General features: G+C 39.3%; 1 protein-coding gene and 1 long non-coding RNA gene across 3 annotated transcripts in view; both read left to right on the top strand.

Annotated features, from left to right (window-relative positions):
- The window catches only part of LOC140506402 (uncharacterized), a 72,415-nt gene extending 52,939 nt beyond the window's left edge, over positions 1–19,476 (top strand). Inside the window, exon 3 of one of the 2 annotated variants that reach the window (XR_011967923.1) lies at positions 17,669–19,476. This is a non-coding gene — a long non-coding RNA (uncharacterized lncRNA). Of the gene's footprint in view, positions 1–12,519; positions 15,123–17,668 lie in introns of those variants that run through there. The other variant, XR_011967924.1, reaches the window with a different exon arrangement.
- On the top strand, positions 1,871–4,127 carry LOC140506399 (heat shock cognate 71 kDa protein-like). Its single transcript, XM_072613524.1, has one exon. It carries the CDS (start codon positions 1,874–1,876, stop codon positions 3,890–3,892), a length of 2,019 nt encoding a protein of 672 aa, XP_072469625.1. The 5' UTR covers positions 1,871–1,873; the 3' UTR covers positions 3,893–4,127.
- Positions 19,477–21,779: the final 2,303 nt, after the last annotated feature.

Below are 21,779 nucleotides of genomic sequence, written 5' to 3'. Positions count from 1 at the left end.
GGCTTCAAGTATGGGCCTTGACTAATCTCTCTCAGTGAGAATCAGTCTAGTTACATTTGGAGAAGGTCATTACCAGACTGACTACCAAGTGCTGAATGCTTTCAAGCCATTGTAACACTTGAATATCATGAAATGAGGTAGAGACACTTTGTTACGGAGGAATGAAGTGGTGGATACCTGAAGCATTGAAGTGAATTTTAATTAATTGTGTTTTAGTCTGAGGAAATTTTTAAAAATCTGGATTTTGTCATAACAGCTAGCACTTCTATAGGTTTTGCAAAGTACTTTACAATTATTTTCTCATTTAAATCTTCACAACAACCTTGGGAAATAGGTGCTATGATTATCTAATCTGTTATCATAGGTTCCCAAAGTGGGCAATACCACCCCCTGGGGGGCACTGGAATGATTGAAGGGGGCTGAAGAAATGGGTGCAACTGGGGGGCACTGAATAAAAAGAAGGGAACAATGGAAGCATAAGGAAAGAAAAGACAAGAAAAACCATTTGAACATGTTTTATCTGCTATGTAATAGAGTTAAAATCATAGTGATTACATTATTTTCCATATAAACACAAAATGCAAGTTATAACTTATCAGTGGTCAAGTCTGCCAATAGGTGAGGCTGAGGCAGGCGGGTGCTGGCAGGCCAATGTGTCATTCAATGTCCAAAGTCCAGCATGTATCTGCAGGAATATGCCATATTGTTTACAATATGATACTATATGGTTACATGATGCAATGTTATATCATCAAAATTTCAATGCAGGATAAAAACTCATAAATTTACAACAAATTATTAAATTTAAGATGTCATTAAAATTATATATTTTTAAATGATGTATATTCAAAAAAAAAATTGAAGGGTTAAAGAAAGTAGATTTCCAAGGGGATGCTGAGTAATTTTTTTTAACAGGGTGGTAGGCCAGATAAGTTTGAGAACTTCTGCTCTAGAGAGTGGTCTAGGGCTTGGAGGTCATTTATTTTTAATATTCATGTAAATCCCAAATGATAGCTCAGTCTATTAATCTAAAGTGATAAATCTTATAAAAATAAGAGCCATTCCCCAACTGATAAATAGTCAAAGGATATGAACAGGAAGCTTTGAGAAGAAGTAATTAAAACTATCTATATCCATATGAAAAAATGCTCCAAATCACTGATTAGAGGAATTCAAATTTTAAAACCTCTGAGGTACCATTCCACACCTATCAGACTGGGTAATTTGACAGAAAAAGAAAATAACAAATGTTGGAAGGGACATGGGAAAATTGAGACACTAGTGCATTGTTGGTGGAGTAGTGAACTGATTCAACTATTCTGTAGAGCAATCAGGAACTGTAAAACCATGCATATTCTTTGTCCCAGTAATACCACTACTAGGTCTATATCCCAAAGAGATAGAAACAAAACAAAGCCAAAAGGAAAAGGACCTACATGTATCAAAATATTTATAGCAGCTTTTTTAGTGGTGGCAAAGAATTGACAATTGAAGAGACATCCATCTGCTGGGGAATGGCTGAATGAGGTGTGGTATATTATTGAGACTGAATGTTGTTGTACTATAAGAAATGATGAGCAGCATGTTCTCAGAAAATCCTGGAAAGACTGACATAAATTGATGCAAAATGAAATGAGGAGAATTAGGAGAATACTATACACAGTCACAGAAATACTGTACAATAATCAACTGTGAATGAGTGAGGTATCCTCAAGCCATACAGTGATCCAAGATTGTTCCAAAGGACTTAGGATGTAAAATGCTGTCCATTTTCCAGAGAAAGAAGTGATGGAATCTGAATGCAGACTGAAGCACACTTTTACAATTTTTATTTTTGACCTGTTTTCTTTTACAACATGACTAACATGAAAATATGTTTTGCCTACTCAGCGCAGCAGCAGCCCTTCTTTCTCCACAGCGGTCAGCTACGACCCCCGGTTCCCCAGAAACCATGTCGAAGGGACCCGCAGTTGGCATTGATCTTGGCACCACTTACTCCTGTGTGGGAGTCTTCCAACATGGGAAAGTGGAGATCATTGCTAATGACCAAGGAAACAGGACCACCCCCAGCTATGTCGCCTTCACCGACACAGAACGTTTAATCGGTGATGCTGCAAAGAATCAAGTTGCAATGAACCCCACCAACACAGTTTTTGATGCCAAACATCTGATTGGTCGCAGATTTGATGATGCAGTTGTACAGTCAGACATGAAGCACTGGCCTTTCACAGTGGTGAATGATGCAGGCAGGCCTAAGGTCCAAGTGGAGTACAAAGGGGAGACCAAAAGTTTCTATCCAGAGGAAGTGTCTTCTATGGTCTTGACCAAGATGAAAGAAATTGCTGAAGCTTATCTTGGGAAGACCGTCACAAATGCTGTCGTCACAGTACCAGCCTATTTCAACGATTCCCAACGTCAGGCCACTAAAGATGCTGGCACCATTGCTGGTCTCAATGTGCTCCGAATCATCAATGAGCCAACTGCTGCTGCTATTGCTTATGGCTTGGACAAAAAGGTTGGTGCTGAGAGAAATGTGTTGATCTTTGACCTTGGAGGTGGTACTTTTGATGTCTCCATTCTTACCATTGAAGATGGCATCTTTGAGGTCAAGTCCACAGCTGGGGACACCCACTTGGGTGGGGAGGACTTTGACAACCGAATGGTCAACCATTTCATTGCCGAGTTCAAGCGAAAGCACAAGAAGGACATCAGTGAGAACAAGAGGGCTGTTTGCCGTCTTCGCACCGCTTGTGAACGTGCAAAACGCACCCTCTCTTCTAGTACCCAGGCCAGTATTGAGATTGACTCCCTCTATGAAGGTATCGACTTCTATACATCAATCACTCGAGCCCGTTTCGAAGAGCTGAATGCTGATCTCTTCCATGGTACGCTGGACCCTGTGGAAAAGGCCTTAAGAGATGCCAAGCTAGATAAATCACAGATTCATGACATCGTCCTGGTGGGTGGTTCCACTCGAATTCCGAAAATCCAGAAGCTTTTGCAAGACTTCTTCAATGGCAAGGAGCTCAACAAGAGTATCAATCCTGATGAGGCTGTTGCTTATGGTGCAGCTGTTCAGGCTGCCATTTTGTCTGGAGATAAATCTGAGAACGTGCAGGACTTGTTGCTGTTGGATGTCACTCCTCTTTCTCTTGGAATTGAAACTGCTGGTGGAGTTATGACGGTTCTGATCAAACGTAATACCACCATCCCCACCAAGCAGACACAGACATTTACCACCTATTCGGACAACCAACCTGGTGTGCTTATTCAGGTTTATGAAGGTGAGAGGGCAATGACAAAGGATAACAACCTGCTTGGCAAATTTGAGCTCACAGGAATCCCTCCAGCACCCAGAGGTGTTCCTCAGATTGAAGTGACATTTGACATTGATGCAAATGGCATTCTCAATGTTTCTGCTGTGGATAAGAGCACAGGCAAGGAGAACAAGATCACCATCACCAATGATAAAGGACGTCTGAGCAAGGAAGACATTGAGCGTATGGTCCAGGAGGCTGAGAAATACAAGGCTGAGGATGAGAAGCAGAGAGACAAGGTGTCTTCCAAGAATTCTCTTGAATCCTGTGCTTTCAACATGAAGGCTACAGTGGAGGATGAAAAACTGCAAGGCAAAATTGGTGATGAAGACAAACAGAAGATCCTTGACAAATGTAATGAAATAATCAACTGGCTGGATAAAAACCAGACTGCTGAGAAGGAAGAATTTGAGCATCAGCAGAAAGAGTTGGAGAAGGTCTGCAACCCCATCATTACCAAGCTGTACCAGAGTGCAGGGGGCATGCCAGGAGGCATGCCTGGTGGATTCCCCGGGGGTGGAGCAGCCCCATCTGGAGGTGCTTCTTCTGGACCCACCATCGAAGAGGTGGACTAAACAACAGAAGAAAGAGCATTCCACACAGCTTTTCCAAAAATTGAAGGACTCAAAATTTGTAGCCAAGGCAGTGGCAGTTTAAAAGTAACATTTAAGCTACTGTATAAATCTGGGCATTCTGAATACTTGAATGTGTGCAGAGGGGAGAGAAGTGAACAACATTGCACTTTATCAGTACTGTAAACAAGTGGAAATGCAATTCTTGTCCTGGAGAATAAAAATTATTTAAAATTGGCACCATAAAAAAAAAAAAAGAAAAGAAAATATGTTTTGCATGAATTTGTATTTATAATTTATATCAAATTGCTTGCCTTCACAATGAGGGGGAGGGAGGAGAGAAAATTTGGAACTCAACATTTAAAAAAAAAAGAACATTAAAATTGTTTTTACATGTAGCTGGTAAAATATTAAATTAAAAAAAGAAATAAAGGACAAACAGCAACAACAAAAATAAAGTGATAAACTACTGCTATTTATCTGGGAAAAATTTTTAATGCTAAAATTGTTTTTATAAATTTGCTTATGCCAAAACTTTCTTGTTATTATCTACCCTAGCACTTTGTGTAAATATTAGTTTAAGTGGAATATGAATAGTTCCATATTCACTTTAAACTTAAAGATTCATAAAATTTCAGAATTGGAATGAATTTTAGAGACTGTCTCATGCAACTCTCTGATTTTACAGATTTGGAAACTGAGGCTTCCTTCTCCTAGCTATTGTTTCTTCAAAAAGTTGGGAAATGCTTCCTTCCTTCCCTCCCTCCCTTCCTCCCTCCTTTCTTTCCTTCTTCCCTTCCTCTTTTTCTTTTTTTCTATCTTTTTCCTTCTGATTTTCAAAAAGTTGGGACAATTAACTTTTATCCTGTACATTTTCTTTTTTTGATTTATTGAAATATAGAAAGAACAGGTTTTTCAAAAGCCCACTATGGGCTGGGAGGGGCAGGGCGGGGCTCTGAAGAACCTGGCCAGAGCTTCAGCCTGGAGAGGTGGGTCCCGAAAGGGAAGGGCAGCTCCCAGAGACTAAGAAAGAGAGGTGTCTGGGGAGGGGCGGGGCAAAGCTGTGAGGTGTCACTCCCCTCCGCATGCGCACAATCCCGGCAAGGCATGTGCTCCATTTACCGGGCCTGAGAAGGCTCCTGCTTGGTGCTCTGGGCCTAGACGGTGCGGTGGTGGAGACTGTGCAGAAGGCCGCAGAGCCCTCCAGGGAAGACATCACGGGGCAGTGCCAGGACGTATTCTGCAAAATGGCCGTGTACCCGATGGGCCCAGCTGTGAAGACTATACACTTCTGGAGAACATGAACAAACTGACTCGCTTCAAGGATCTAGAAATGAAAGATATTGCGGTAGACACAAGTAGAAACTAAAGGACTTAAGCCAGAAATAGGCAGCCCTTCAGCCTTGTCTGGATCTGACCTCTTTAATCGAGGCGCAAGTAGCAGGTAGCTTACTTACAAGGTGGATGCATATTCAAAGAAACTAGAAGCAAAGCACGAGAAGTTGGGCCATGAAAGACTTCTTTAGCACAAGGACTTTAGCTACAAGAATATTTTATAAGAGCTGAAATAAGTGGGATGGAACTTATCTCTATGCTTCAGTTCCTAAAAGGAGGCAGCACTGATGATCCCAGTAGAATCCCAGCTCCCACCTCTGGTTGGATGTCTAACTGGCCACTCCTGATGTTTCCCTAAACCCGAATCCCTTGTACCCCCCTCTTAGCGTGGGCTTCGATATGTGCCCTGGACCAAGGCTCAGAAATCAGGATCAAACCCATCTAGAGCAGACACAGATGAGAGGCTTTCCGTCTCCCAGGAAGTCGATTCTTCCCTTGGCCCCCTGCCCCAACCCCTTCAGAATCTGTTCTTGATCTTAAATAATAAATACGCGCTATGACACTCAAAAAAAAAAAAAGCCCATTATGTTTTAAATGGATCCACTTGAATACAGCTTTGAACCTAAATCATTCTGGCTTTCACTGAATGGCCACTCTGGCTCATTGTTTAGTTTCTATTGGCTTAGAATGAGTGTACATAGCAATTGTTTTCTATTCTGACCAGAACCTCTGAGGGTATTTCCCTGCTCAGACTCATAGCTTTGGGAAAGTAAACTAAGCTATCTTTTGTCTCAAGTCTTACCTAACTCTTAGTCATTGAATGCGCATGACCTCAGACAAACTGAGACCTGGGAAAAACCTTAATTTAGAAACGCCAAGTTGACCCACTGCATCCTGGGCCATCCTCAGTCATTTTTGACTTTTGTCCTGTCACTGGAATCTGATGACTGTGGAGCAGAGAGTGTAACTGAGGACTTTGCACAGCTCTGTCTCACTCAAATCCAATTCACATGTAAATCAAGACATCATCCTCGTGATGTCATTGGTCGTCTTCAAAAACTGATATAAACAGGGTCATGTGATTTGCCCAGGGTCACACAGTTGTCAGGCCTGGAATCAGGAAGACCTGAATTCAATTGTGACCTCAGACACTTGTTAGCTGTGAGACCCTGGCTAAGTCACTTACTCCTGTTTGCCACAGTTTCCTTGTCTGTAAAATGAGCTGGAGAAGGAAATGGCAAACCAAATATATTAGCCAACCAATGAATATCAATTAGTTTTTCCTAAGGGTTATTTACTTTGAAGATAAAGACATAGCTAAAGTACAGACATTTTCCCCCAACATCTCAGAAGCACATTTTCCACCATACCACCTCCATCTCTGAGGACAGTGGCCTCAGATTGAGTAGTTTTTTCATAGCAGTGGTCTCACCAAATTCCCATCCAAAAGTGGTGTAACTGACCTACCTGCTGTAAAAGTCCTTGTCTCAGCTTTCTATGGGCTGGATCCCCACAGCATTAATGCTAGTTTGCAGAAGCCATTGTGGTCTCTGACTCCTAGGACTCAGATAAGTTTGTTCTCTTGACTTTTTGAAATTTACGCTTTTAAAGCTTGCAGATTAATTTCGTTTGTCTAAATCAAAATAACAATGCCATGGCAGGTAAAGGTTGAAGGCTCAGATCCATGGGGACACAAGTTGGCCTTGGAGAGAGAGGTTCCAGAGCCTCTTCCTTTACAAGGTCATTTCTTGCTGAATGTTGTCATTGAAGGAGTCAAATCAAGAACTGCGATCTGCCAAGAGGGAAAACCAAGACTGACTAAGGCTTTTTGAAAGCACTTCCAGTTCTGCAAGTGCAACTATCAAAGAACCTACTGTCTACTCTGTAGCAAGTAGATTGGAAACAGTTACCCAATATCTACATATGCTCCAAAATCTCTTGAAGGCATCTCCATTGTATGTTGTGATGACTCTCCTGGAAGCCAACCAACCCACTGTCCCCTCTTCCCCCACTACCTATTCCACATGAGAAGCAGCACCATAACCACCATAACACTGTGTCTCCCATAATACTAGAGTTCCTCTGAGGGACTTAGAGGAGAACTTGTACCCTTTCCCATGTGGCTGCTAGAGTTGAGGCTAAGCTAGGCAAACTTGAGCCTGGGCTTCTGTCTTCCTCTTATATTTTCTTTGCCTGATTATGGGTGACTGAACAGTGATACTGAGATAGAAAAGTCTAGTCTTGCTGGGACGCTCACTTTTAAATCTAAAATATAATCCTTTACATAACAATAAGGCAAAACAAATAATAATATCATGGCTACTCATATGTTAAGACAAATGATGGAATAATAAATGCATTGAAATACATGTGTAAACCTGGGTCACTTTCTCCTACTGGTGTTCTTATTGTGTGTGAGAAGAGGCATACACTTAGGGAGTTATGTCTAAGCCGAAGGAGCTGATCCTCTAGATGATTTTTCTGCTTCTCTGCTTCTGCTCTCACGTGGATTTGTTTCTCAACAGCAACTTTCAACTTCAAATTTAGCTGATGCTGTTCTGAAATCTGTCTTGTCAATTCTGTCTCCTCTTATCTTTCTGGATTTAGATTCTTGGTCCTTTCTGTGAGTGAGCCTACTTTATGGTTAGTAACCAAAATCTTATCTTTTTTTTTTTAATTTTTTTATTTAAACATTCATTTTCACAAAATTTTGGGTTCCAAATTTTCTCCCCATTTCTCCCCTTCCCCCACCCCAAAACACCAAGCATTCTAATTTCCCCTATCATCAATCTGCCTTCCTTTCTATCATCCCTCCCTTCCCTTGTCCCCATCTTCTCTTTTGTCCTATAGGGCCAGATAACTTTCTATACCCCATTTCCTGTATTTCTTATTTCCTAGTAGCAAGAACAGAACTCAACAGTTGTTCCCAAAACTTTGAGTTCCAACTTCTCTTCATCCCTCCCTCCCCACCCATTCCCTTTGGGAAGGCAAGCAATTCAATATAGGCCATATCTGTGTAGTTTTGCAAATGACTTCCATAATAGTCGTGTTGTATAAGACTAACTATATTTCCCTCCATCCTATCCTGCCCCCCATTGCTTCTATTCTCCCCTTTGATCCTGTCCCTCCCCAAGAGTGTTGACTTCAAATTGCTCCCTCCTCCCATTGCCCTCCCTTCCATCATGCCCCCCACCCTGCTTATCCCCTTCTCCCCCACTTTTGTAAGATAGGTTTTCATACCAAAATGAGTGTGCATTTTATTCCTTCCTTTAGTGGAATGTGATGAGAGTAAACTTCATGTTTTTCTTTCACCTCCCCTCTTTTTCCCTCCACTAAAAAGTCTTTTGCCTGCCTCTTTTCTGAGAGATAATTTGTCCCATTCCATTTCTCCCTTTCTCCTCCCAATATATTTCTCTCTCACCCCTTAATTTCATTTTTTTAAGATATGATCCCATTCTATTCCAGTCACTCTGTGCTCTCTGTCTCTCTCTGTGTGTATGTGTGTGTGTATGTGTGTGTGTGTGTGTAATCCCACCCACTACTCAGATACTGAAAAGTTTCAAGAGTTACAAATATTGTCTTTCCATGTAGAAATATGAACAGTTCAACTTTAGTAAAGTCCCTTATGACTTCTCTTTGCTGTTTACCTTTTCATGCTTCTCTTCATTCTTGTGTTTGAAAGTCAAATTTTCTTTTCAGCTCTGGTCTTTTCATCAAGAATGCTTGAAAGTCCTCTAGTTCATTGAAAGACCATTTTTTCCCCTGAAGTATCATACTCAGTTTTGCTGGGTAGGTGATTCTTGGTTTTAGTCCTAGTTCCTTTGACTTCTGGAATATCATATCCCATGCCCTTCTATCCCTTAATGTAGAAGCTGCTAGATATTGTGTTATCATGGCTGTATTTCCACAATACTTGAACTGCTTCTTTCTAGCTGCTTGCAGTATTTTCTCCTTGACCAGGGAACTCTGGAATTTGGCCACAATGCTCCTAGGAGTTTCTCTTTTTGGATCTCTTTCAGGCAGTGATCAGTGGATTCCTTGAATACTTATTTTGCCCTCTGGTTCTAGAATCTCAGGGCAGTTTTCCTTGATAATTTCATGAAAGATGATGTCTAGGCTCTTTTTTTGATCATGGCTTTCAGGTAGTCCCATAATTTTTAAATGGTCTCTCCTGGATCTATTTTCCAGGTCAGTTGTTTTTCCAATGAGATATTTCACATTATCTTCCATTTTTTCATCGTTTTGGTTTTGTTTTGTGATTTCTTGGTTTCTCATAAAGTCATTAGCCTCCATCTGTTCCATTCTAATTTTGAAAGAACTATTTTCTTTGGTGAGCTTTTGAACCTCCTTTTCCATTTGGCTAATTCTGCTTTTGAAAGCATTCTTCTCCTCACTGGCTTTTTGAACCTCTTTTGCCAATTGAGTTAGCCTGTTTTTCAAGGTGTTATTTTCTTCAGCATTTTTTTGGGTCTCCTTTAGCAAGGTGTTGACCTGCTTTTCATGCTTTTCTTGCATCTCTCTCATTTCTCTTCCCAGTTTTTCCTCCACCTCTCTAACTTGATTTTCAAAATCCTTTTTGAGCTCTTCCATGGCCTGAGCCCACTGAATATTTATTTTGGATGTTTGGGATACAGAAACCTTGATTTCTATGTCTTTCCCTGATGGTAAGCATAGTTCTTCCTCATCAGAAAGGGTGGGAGGAGATATCTATTCACCAAGAAAGTAACCTTCTATGGTCTTATTTTTTTCCCCCCTTTTCTGGGCATTTTCCCAGCCAGTGACTTGACTTCTGAGTGTCCTCTCCACACCCACCTTGCCTCCAGATGTGCCCAGCCAGCACTTGGGGTCTGTGATTCAAATGCTGTTTCCCAGCCTCAGGGCTTTGGGTGGGGGCAGGGCTGTTATTCAGTGTGAGATTAAATTCAGGTGTTCAGGTGGGGGCAGGGCCACCTCACAGGCTCAGTTCCCTCAGGGGGTTTATGGGGAGACCTTCAACACTGGATCCTGGCTCCTGCCTGCTTTGGGAGCCCCTGTCTGCTGCCGCCTCCGTGGCTGCCTCCCGAGGGGGCCTGAGTTATGGGGGCACCCCACTCCTCTCTCTGGGAGCTGAAAGGACCCTCTCACTGACCTTTGGCACCTGTGGGTGGAGGGACATGTGTGGCTGCTGGAGATTCTGTCCCTGAAGCCTGCTTGCATCTGCTCCTCCTGGTGCCACTTGGCCAAGGCAGGGCTGGGCTCTGCTCTGGGTCTGATGAGCGACGGATCTTTCATGCCAGCTCCTCAGGTCTCTCTGGAACAGAAATCTCCTCAGCTCAGTTGTTCTGTAGCTTCTGCTGGTCCCGAATTTGTTGGGGGTTCTTCTTTATAGGTATTTTATGGGCTGTGGGTTCGGAGCTAGCATATGTGTATCTTTCTACTCTGCCATCTTGGCTCTTCCTCCCAAAATCTTATCTTTTATCTGTGATCAGGTAAATTGCATTTTCCCCGTATCACAAACCATTTGATTATCCATTTCTCTGTAGTATGATGAAGCTTGTCATATTCAAAATGAGTAACAGTTGTTTCAGAACTCTGAGTCAGAGTAACTGTTTCTCTTAGAATTCTGAGCAGATCTGTGCACTAGAGAAGTGAACTATCTAAGTAGAGTTGAATCAGACATTGCTTTTCGCAGAAATAGACATTCCAAACAAGTGAACTCTCAGTTCCTTAAAGGGTTACTGTCTTCTTCTAAGAAAACAAATCCATACATTGGCAATGTCTGAAAACACATGCCTTTTTTCGTACTTCGACACAATCACCTCTCGGTCAGGATGTGATTAGCAGACTTTATCTTTGTTGTTCTGGAATTATGGTTCATTACTTCACTGATGAAATTTCTTGTCTTTCAAAGTTGTTTTTCTGTACAATGTTGCTATTGTATAAACAGTTCTGGTTCTGCTTACCTCCCTATGTCAATTCATAGATTTTCCAGATTTCCTTGACACTCTCCTTTTTGACTTTTCTTTGTGGTATAGTAATATTCCATTACATTAATATATCATAATTTGTTCAGCTGTTTCCCAAGTGATGGGTGCATCTTTAGGTTCTAGTTCTTTGCTATAAAAAAAGTGCTATTATAAATATTTCTGTCCATATAGGTCTTTTTTTTTTTCTTGCTTTAATCTTTGGATTATAGGATCACATTCAGGACTGGAACGGACCTTGCAGACAATCAAGTTCTACTGCCTCATTTTACAGATAAGGTAAATGAAGTTAAGAGGAGTTGAAGATCACACAGCTAGCATTTTTCTAAGGCAGGATTTTAGTTCAAATCTTGATCCTAAATTCAGTGCTTTATCTACCATATTACATAGCTTCTGGCAGATAGGTCTAGTCATTGTGGGGTCAAAATTTGAACAATTTAGGGACTTTTTTTATAGCTCCAAATTTCCTTCCAAAAAAGCACCTCTGCCAGCATGCTATGTGTCTGCCCAGAATCCCTCCAACAATGATCATTTTTCTTTATTTTTCTTGAGCATCTGTTCCTCCAGATAGACTTTATCATGTTTTCTAGTTCTATGGACTAAATTTTTAGTAATTAGATTAGTATGACATGGAATAAGTAAATTAAATAGTATTATCATTTTATCATATTGGCATGGCATCTCTATGAACAATGAATATTTTAAATTATTTAGGTAAGTATTTTTCTGGAGTGTTTTATAATTCGTCACACAATTCCTATGTTTGTCTTATTAAGTAGATTCTCAAGTATTTCATGAATTCTATGGTTTCTCGGTCATTGAGGAGCATAAAAATATCCAGCTACATGGAGTCTGGGTTTCTCAGACTTAGTGAGTGCCTAAGACTGTTCAAGTCACCATTCTTTGATGACCTACTAAACAGATATTTACAGAAGGAGATTAGGAGGTCGAGTTTAGAGAAGCTAAGTACCACTGTATTCTTGTTCCATATTCTTGCTGTGTTAGGGTAAACTTCCTTTGTTAAATGTTCAGTGACATATGTGTGCCTCATTTTATCCCAACATCAAACCTGAACTACCAATTATAGTTGCATCTCCAACAAAGGGGTGTGTATCCTGAGTCCCCATGATCTCCGTATTTTTGCCAAGAAAATCCCAAAATAGGGTAATAAAGACTTGTACATGACTGAAAAATGACAGACCAACAACACTAATCTGTACATGAGAATTCCTGTGGCTGCATATAAATAATTTTAAAATGTAATATTATTTATGTTATATTTTATTATTTATTTTGTTAAATATTTCTCTATTACATTTTAATCTGGTTCAGACTACACTCTGGAGTCTTGTGGGCCATGTGTTTGACACCTCTGAAACCAACTGGCCTGATCCCAGGAATGACGAAGCAGTGCATTTGAGAATTAAGAGGATACTTGTTTCTAAGGAATTCCAGCTGAGTCCCAAACTAAGAGCTTGGCAGGTGATTTCTGCTCTTTGTTCAAGACCAGGATCAAAATGCCATGGCATTTTTCCAAATTAGAAGCCCTGGAGCAGTCTTGTGTGGAAGCCAACCTTTTATCCTTTGAAAGAAGGTCAAGTGTTTAAGATGTTCACTGACTCAAGAGCATGGCCAAGGAGAAGTGACCTTTGGCTCAGTTCACTGAAATTTCTCCTTTGTAATGATTCAGCTCAATTGAATGGACATATTAGATGCCTGCTATGTGCAGAGTACTAGGATAGATAAATGGGGACAAATGATTCAGTGCTTCAAGGACCTCTTCTCTCATCTGTTCAGCAGCTGACTCAACAAGATCAGGGGCACCAGAGAAACAAAGACTACAAGTCATCTTGTATATTTTCTGTTTTCAGTTATTCTCCAAAGTAGGTTTGAGTCCAGGGAACTAAATAGTGCCTTCCCTAAGACCATGATGAACTCTGGGCAAGGGGTTTGACATTTTAAGCTACTGACAACCTAGTAAATAGATGAATGGCTTTGTTAACTGTCACATCTTCAACTTGTTTTGGCAGGTGGAATTTATCATTATTTTATTTTTTTACTACTGCTTATTTGCTAGCCTCCCAGTTTTGAAAAATGCTCATTCAGTTTCTTAATCTTCTGCTTTTTCTGTTTTGTTAATATGTGTTTGTAGGGATGTGATTTTTTCCCCCATAAGACTTTAGCTGCTTCCCAGAAATTTTAGTATGTTGCTTCATCATTATCATTTTCTTTCACATAATTATTACTTGTTTCTATGGAACAATTTGGCTCACTCAAAATTGAGGATTTCTGTTTTGTAATAGTTCTCTGGCACAAAGGAGTCACTCTGGGAAGGATGTAGGGTTTTCCTGTTATCCTTTTCTTTCTTCAACTGGGCTCACAGTGCCATACTCCCCCAGTGTAGGGGCTATTACCAAAAGATTAGGTCATTGTTGGGGTACTCAGTTTATGGTGGGTCAGAGACCTGGGTGAAAAGAACACCTTAATGAGCTAATATTCTAAGAACAATATGTAAAACAATGGGAATCAGCTCACTGGCAAAGCTCTATTGCAAGCAATGGGGAAGCGGAATAAGGGGAAATAGGAAAAAGTGACCCAACATGCAATTCAAACAAACAAACTAGCATAGAATACAACACATAAGAGCAGTGGTGCATTGGAGAATTCAGGTACCTGGGTCCATTCAACAAAAAGAAGGTGTTTCAAGTTAATCTTCTGAGAGTGGGCTTCTTGTATTCTGATTGTAAGTGCTCCTTCCCAAGCTGGCTGATTTGCAAATCATCGCAAAATATTACTTGGAGGAGTTTATCAGGGAGAAAAGCAAGTTGTACTAACCTTTGAAAGATATTAGTGTCAGCACTTTTCGTGGTATTTTCTATAAGCTTACAACCTCCCTTAAGGGGAGACAATCATGATGGCCTCAAGACCAACAGGCCCAATTCTATAACAATTTCATTGTTAAATCTCTACTTGGATTTGTGTCTTTTGTTTGTGCTCCTTCAGCACATTACTATTTTTTATTGTTTTGTGGTCTGTAAAGGATATGTTTATTATGTCTGCCTCTTCTGTTTGTTTTTGCATATTTGTGTGTCCTAATAGACAATCAATTTTTACGAAGGTTCCTTGTGGTGCTGAAAGATACATATATTCTTTAGCAGTCACATTTAGAAGGTACCATTTATCTTCTAGCTCTAGATTCTCCAGCAATTTGTTTGATTCTATATTTTCCCTGTTGTTTATTTTTCTGTTAAAATTGTACAAAATGGGGAGGGAACATTGAAATATCTTGCTTCTATTGTCTTAATGTCTATGTTTTCTTGTAGTTCAGTTAAATTTTTCCATTATGGATTTAGATATTAAGACATTTGGAGCATATAAGGTTACTATTGATATTGGTTTGTTATCTATGGTTTCTTTCAACAAAACATAGTTTCTTTGTTTTCTCTTTTATGCTGTGATTTTCTATTTCTGTTTTGTCTGATAATATGGTTGTAACTCCTGCTTTTTTTAATTCACCTGAGGTGAATCATTTCAGTCCAGTCCCATTCCTATTGCTAATGTGGGAAACAAAGGAAGGAATTCTTTTCCCACAGGATTAAAGCTCCTCCCAGCTTTGAATGATAGCAGAATGTAAGTCAGAGGTGACTGGTTCTAATGAAAGAGCAGAACCAGGCTTCTGATAAGGTAAAAAGTCAGAAGCTTGTCTGCATGCTTAATGAGCTGTTTGTGGGGGAACTTATCAGGGAGGAGAACATGAAGTGGGAAATTCAGGAGGTTGCATCTAACCAATGGAGAGCAAGAGGGGAAATTTGAATTGGGAATAGCATAAAAAGGCTAGCATTTGTCTGAGTAAGGATATTTTTCATTCGAGAGTTATCCATTCATTAGGAATGTAGAATAATTGGCTAAAATAAATGATAATTTTCCTGGCTTCACTATAAGTATTGTTCTTTGTTTGGAGTGAGCATGAGCACACTAACAATAATTATAGTTCACATTGATTTGGCACATTAAGTTTACAGAGTGATTTCTTCACAACAGTTCTATGAAGAATTAAAAAAAAAGTTTATATAAAATTTAGGAAAATTCTATCCTGTACTGGACATTGTGTAGAATATCTACATCTCAGGTATTCAGTTGTCAAAGTTTGGGACTCACCCCACCTAATCAGTACTACCAGTTACCTTAGCATTGGGGAATTAAGAGCAAAATAAACCTATAAGTGGACTTTACATGAGAAGAAAAATGAAAGAAAAGGAAACAGTTTGGGTACCACTTCACTTGGAGACATGAGAAAGACTATGCTTTGTGTAGTTTTGGGTAGAAAAATGAGAAAGAGAAATTTTTCCAGGGGTCAGATTAGCTGGCTAAACCACAGTGGGATGGCTTAAGGGCCTTCTAAAAAAAAAATTAATGGCCTCCTAGCTTTCCTACCAAACATTTCACATAACCTTTAAACACTATGAAGCAGCCATTGTATTTCATTTCATCAACAGTTACTAAGCTTCTAATATCTGTTAAGGCACTATTCCACAAAGTAGTTTATAACTCATGGAACTTTTCCATTTCATTTGTAGGGCAAGTATTTTTTTTTTCAGAGTAAGAAACAGAGTAAATGTTATCTTCTAAGTTTGTCATTGCTCTTTTTCATGAATAGTTACTTTATCTTTCTGGATCAGAGGTCCTCTAGGATCTGAAGACTTTCCATTGATTTATTTAGAGTATTTAAAAAAAAAATCATTAAATACATGTTTCAGAAGGAGATTTTTGTTTTAAATGAATTTGCCTCATCTTTATTATTATCATCACTAAGAAAAATGTCAATTTCTTCCAGCTGATTTTCTATTCAAGCTAGTAAGATACTTATCTTTCATGGAAAGAATATTGTTTCATTTTTTAAAAAATTAGTGTAATAGGAATCTGGCCAATGGAGTTCTTTCCTCAGGGCATGTACAGCATACTTTCCCTGTTGTCAGCCCATTTAGAAGAGGTTAGGGAGCTTCTTTCTGAAAGGTATGATGTTATGTAATGGGAGGACTCTGCACATGTAACCTTCCTGGCTGCGTTCCTGGTTGTAATCCCTTGTTAAAAAGAGAAGCCTTAGGTCTTTTATTATCTCCCCACTGAGGACTCAATCATGTGGCCCATGAGTACATGAATCTAATGTCTCTTGTATTCCATCTTTGCTACAGCTATTCTGCCTGCTTTTAGGAGCAGGAGTAATAGAGATCTTATGGACCTTAAAGGAGACATATGACCTTATGAACTTAAAAAGCTCAGAACAGTGAGCCACCAGAGGTTCAGGACATGGAAGCTATGCTAGATTTTGTGACCAGCCATGAGGGAATAAGCCATCAGCAACTTTTTTGACCTAGCACAGATCAAAGGTAGCCAAGAGGGAGCAAAAGTGATTATCCATTGTCTATGCCACATTCAGAAGTGAACTCAATGGGATATATGTTCATGGAAACTGTAGTAAGTTCCCTCCTTGGGAACTGAGGTAGTTTAAGGGAAAGTGTTTACCTTGGTGTTAGGAGGCAATGTTTTATAATTTCTGTTCTTGTTATATTTTCATAGTAAACATCCCTAACTGGTACAGTGGATAGAGGTTCTAGAGTTATGAAGACTTATGTTTCTTAGTTCAAATCTGGTCTCAGACACTTACTATCTGTGTGACTGTGGGCAAGTCACTTAATCCTATTTACTTTAAGTTTCATCACTTATAAAATGAACTGGAGAAGAAAATGGCAAACCACTCCAGTATCTTTTCCAGAATAACCCCAAATGGGGTCATGAAGAGTTGGATGTAAGTGAAAAATGGCTGAACAACAACAAAAGAGATAATTGATGTTATTTGGTTAAATGATATTGGGACAGTAATCACTGCTAATCACCACTAGGGGTGGCTAGGTGGTATAGTAGATAGAGAGCTGGGTCTGGAGTCAGGAAGATCTAAGTTAAAATCCAGTCCCAGAGATTTACTGGATATGTGACTCTAGGTAAGTCTCTTAACATTTGCTTGCCTCAGTTACTTCAGTTGTAAAATGGGGATAATAATAGCACCCACTTTGCAACATTGTTATGGGGATCAAATGAGATAAAAGTTGTCAAGTGCACAGTGTCTGGGTTACAGTAAGCATTATATTAATCTTCATTATTATTATTAATCTCTGGTAATTAATTAACAATTGAGAGAATATAGGAATAGAAACTTTAGCTAAAATCATTAGAGAAAGAAACTGCTGGCTCCTCAGGGATATCCCTAGAGCCCTGCAAAGGAAATGTAGTCTTATCTTGGGAGTTCTGACTCAGAATGAAAGTTGACATGGGGATCCTTTTGTTGCAAATTTCAAATAATTATTTATATTTGTTCTTAAGTTAATTTAATTTTTTAAAGCAAGGAGATTTTTGTTTGTTTGTTTTTGGTTACCTATTGATTTCTTTACCTACCTACCTTTGACTGGTTATAAATCTTTTCCAGGAGCCTTTTCACTACAATCAACAAAATCATCCACAAATAGTAAAATCTGAAGGACTTCACCTTCTACAGGGAATTCCTCTTTGCCCTAGATTCTGTGCTGGGTGTCTTCCATCACCTGGGTGACAAATACTTGTGTTGAGCATACAGTTCTCCCTGTGTCTTGCCTCATTGAAGGCAAGACTGTTGCTGTGTATCCCAAGGACTCTTGGATGATCTTGACCTATGCAGGGGAATTCCTTGTTTAAAAGAGCTTATAAGGTGACATTTTTTCCCATCAACTTGAATGTTTTTTCATTATCAATAAATAATAAGCTCAAAGTTATCACATATTCTCTATATTTTTCAGTTAGTCATGAAGTGGTAAAGATGTCTGTAATGATTGAAAATTTCTGAGATAGAGTTTCTAGGTATATTAAAATGAATTTTATTGACTCTATCTAGAAAGCAATTAACAAAACAGGATAATTATCCCCTTGGTAAGAAAGAGGCTGAACCTTCAATATCTACAAAGTCTTTTGAAGAAGGGGTGAACCATTGGTTGACAAGTATTATAATGAGGAGTAGGCTTATTCCAATGAGGATCTTGAGGTGACATTGAGCACCCAAATATTGGTCAAAGAGATTTATCAATTTCCTTATCACCTCCTAACCAAAGGGAGAATCTACATTTTCTCAGACCTGTCTGAGTAAACACACTGAGCAGGAATCCACTCATTTGTCTAAACTTAGTTTCTTTACTGTCTTTGATTAGATCTTAGCCTGGGTAAGTTTTTGCCCAAGATTTCCCACACTGGCTGATTTCTGGATGGGAAAGCAGAAAAGGGGAAAAACCTTGGTTTTAATTCAATAATTAGTTAATAATCTATGAAAGGAATAACCATTTCTCTCATATGCTTTGTTGTTAAATATCATTCATGAAAGCCTTTTTGTTCCCTATGAATACTCTCATAGAGAATACCCTCCATTTTTACATAGATGACTCTCATAAATCAGTGTCCTTATGAAACTTACCTACCTGGGGCTGATTTTCAATTAATACCTAATTATAATACCAAATCTTTAGCCAAGTTTCAATCTCCCAGAACACTCACTATCACTGTTACTATACTGTAGACTTCCTGAGCCAGATGCTGATATGCTATTGATAGTTTTCAGTGGCACTCTGATAGTGTTCACTAGTCTATTTGAGATAGAATTTAAGATATATCAGTCAGTAGTTGATGGGGTTTTTTATTATCTTTTTTTGGGTATCAGTGAGGTATGATATGTCCTTGGTATAATCTGACCACTTTTCCACTCTTTGTTCTCCTTAGGTCCACTTCTACTTCCTCTGTAAGCACTACAGTTATTGTAATGTTAGGGTACAAGTATGGTGGTTTCACTAACTTTGATGGAAAAAAACATTTGCTATAATCATTTTTACAAATCTCTTTCTTTCTTATGATGTTTCTAATTACCCTCCCTCCCCCCATTTCATCCTTAATGCCCTTGGAGTGATTGCTTTGTTGGCTATCTAGTCAGGCTTTCTTTTTCACTCAAAGAACTTTGACCTGTCTATCCACATAGGAAAGATCAAATTAAGTTAAACATCTATTGCCCAAATTTCAACAGACATGTGAATGGATACCCTATAGAGTTTGTCCAGCAGTATATATTTATAAATCTATATCTGGGAAGGATAATGTAGGTAGACAGTATGAAGGGTTCAGGGTTAGACAGGAGAATCACATCTTTGATTGCTTTTAGGAAGATACAAAGCAATTTTACTAACCTCAAGATATGCATAAAATCAAAAATTTCATCTTTTTTTTTTGTTTTGTTTTTTTTTTGTTTGTTTTTTGTTTTTTATTTTTTTAATGTTTAACAATCACTGCCATACAATTGCGATTTTATCCCTCCTCACCCACCCCCCACTACCTCCCTCCCCATGACTGCATACAATTCTGTATAGATTCTACATATACTTTCTTATTGAGTATATTTTCACTATAGTCATGCTATGTAGTCAGACTAAGATAAATGAAAGAATCCGTATAACAAATCAGAACATGATACACAAACAGATACACATACACAAACATGATCTGCTACATTATGTGAGTGACTTCCATATTTCTCTCTCTGAGAGAAATTGGGATTTTTTTTTTTTTCAGAAGTTCTTGTGGTATTACAAAAATCTAAGTCTACCAGAAAAAACTCTCACACACTGTGGTTGTTGCTGTGCATAAAGTTCTCCTGGTTCTGCTCCTTTCACTCAGCATCAGGTCATATAAGTCCTTCCAGGCCTCTCTGAAGTCTTCTTGTTCATCATTTCTTATGGCACAATAGTACTCCATTACATTCATATACCATAATTTATTCAGCCATTCCCCAATTGATGGACATCCCCTTGACTTCCAGTTTTTGGCAACTACATAGAGTGCTGCTATAAATATTTTTGTACATGTGGGACCCTTTCCCATTTTTATGATCTCTTGGGGATATAGTCCTAGTAGCGATATTGCTGGGTCAAAGGGTATGCACATTTTTGTAGCCCTTTGGGCATAGTTCCAAATTGCTCTCCAGAATGGTTGGATGCGCTCGCAGCTCCACCAACAATGAATTAGTGTTCCAACTTTCCCACATCCTCTCCAGCATTTATCATTTTCTTGTTCTGTCATGTTTTCCAATCTTATAGGTGTGATGTGGTACCTCAGAGTTGTTTTGATTTGCATCTCTCTAACCAATAGTGATTTAGAGCATTTTTTCATATGATTATAGATATCTTTAATTTCTTCCTCTGAAAATTGCCTGTTCATATCCTTTGACCAAATTTCTTGTATTTAAAGGTGAAACAACATCTGACAGATGAAAAGAGTACCTCTGTTGGTGTCTTTCCATATCAAAAGCCTAGAGAAACTGCTTCCATGAGGGTTTTGATGATGTATAATGGAAGTACTTAGGAGAATACTTAGACATTTTGCATTTGGTTCTGGCTGTACTCTTCTGGATTTCATCATCATCATCATCATCATCATCATCATCATCATCATCATCATCATCTCCAGGAAACCTGTCATTCTTCATGATCACTTGAGTCCTAGAACTTACATCTCATTAATGCTCTCTGCCCCTGGAGCCCCCTCTCTCTGATTGGAGGGTAGAACTACTTCTAGAACCTATATTTAAGGAAGGCGCCCAAATCAGTCATTTCTTTGCTTTCCCACCTGGATGTACTCCTGTGGACTTCTCCATCATCCCCTAACCCACCCCCCATGCCAGGTACATTTCCAGACCCCCATCACCTTGTTACCTTCCTTTTGTGTGTTGTACTCATCCATTAGATTGTAAAGTTCTTAAAAGCAGGGGCTGCTTTTGTCTTTTTTTGTATCCCTAGTACTTAGCACAGTGCTTAGTATGTTTTTATTAACTGGCTAACCATGAGGTGAATGGGAAGCCTTTTCTTATTGGTTGCATCGCTGAAACTGGGGACATCTTCAAAAAGACCTTCAGGTAGCCTTGGCCTAGGACCTACCAAAGATCTGCCTCTTTGACATTTTATATTTTGACCATATTCATTTTATAGTTTGGCCCCTTCTTCCACTGTATCTTTATGAGAGACAATGTTGTAAGGGGAGAGGCCTTGGGACTTTTTCCTGTCAAGGCCATGTAGACCTATGAAATGGGCCTCAGTCTTTGGTCTCTCCATTTGTTCTTCCATTCTTGGGGAAGGGCATAGGGCCTACCATTTTGTGAATTTAGAAAGATCAGGAGGGCGCCCCAGTATCCTGATGTTCCAAAATTTGGGTTTATCACCAGTGCAACAATTCTGTCTTTGAATGTGGACTTGGTGTGACCAATGCTATGTAGGAATTGAGCAGAATTTAAAGAGTAAGAGACTGAGTAAGAATACGACCCTGAGGTATTGGAGGTTCCTACTTAATCTTTCTGTGCGTCTAAGACTAGCTCACTTTGTAAAGTCAATGACACTTAGTAGTGAGGAAACACAGTCACTGAGGCCTTGAGCTAATGACACTAAAGAAGAGAACCTCTAACTACTCAGGATACTCTAGAACTCCAGGGACAAATGTAGCCTGCCTGGTTATATGATAGTGATATGGAGAATATTCCT

Source organism: Notamacropus eugenii, chromosome 5 (genome assembly GCF_028372415.1).
Source record: "Notamacropus eugenii isolate mMacEug1 chromosome 5, mMacEug1.pri_v2, whole genome shotgun sequence".
Classification (NCBI taxonomy): domain Eukaryota; kingdom Metazoa; phylum Chordata; class Mammalia; order Diprotodontia; family Macropodidae; genus Notamacropus; species Notamacropus eugenii.
The sequence above is the reverse complement of the archived record's forward strand: the minus strand, read 5'-3'. Positions and strand labels throughout refer to the sequence as shown.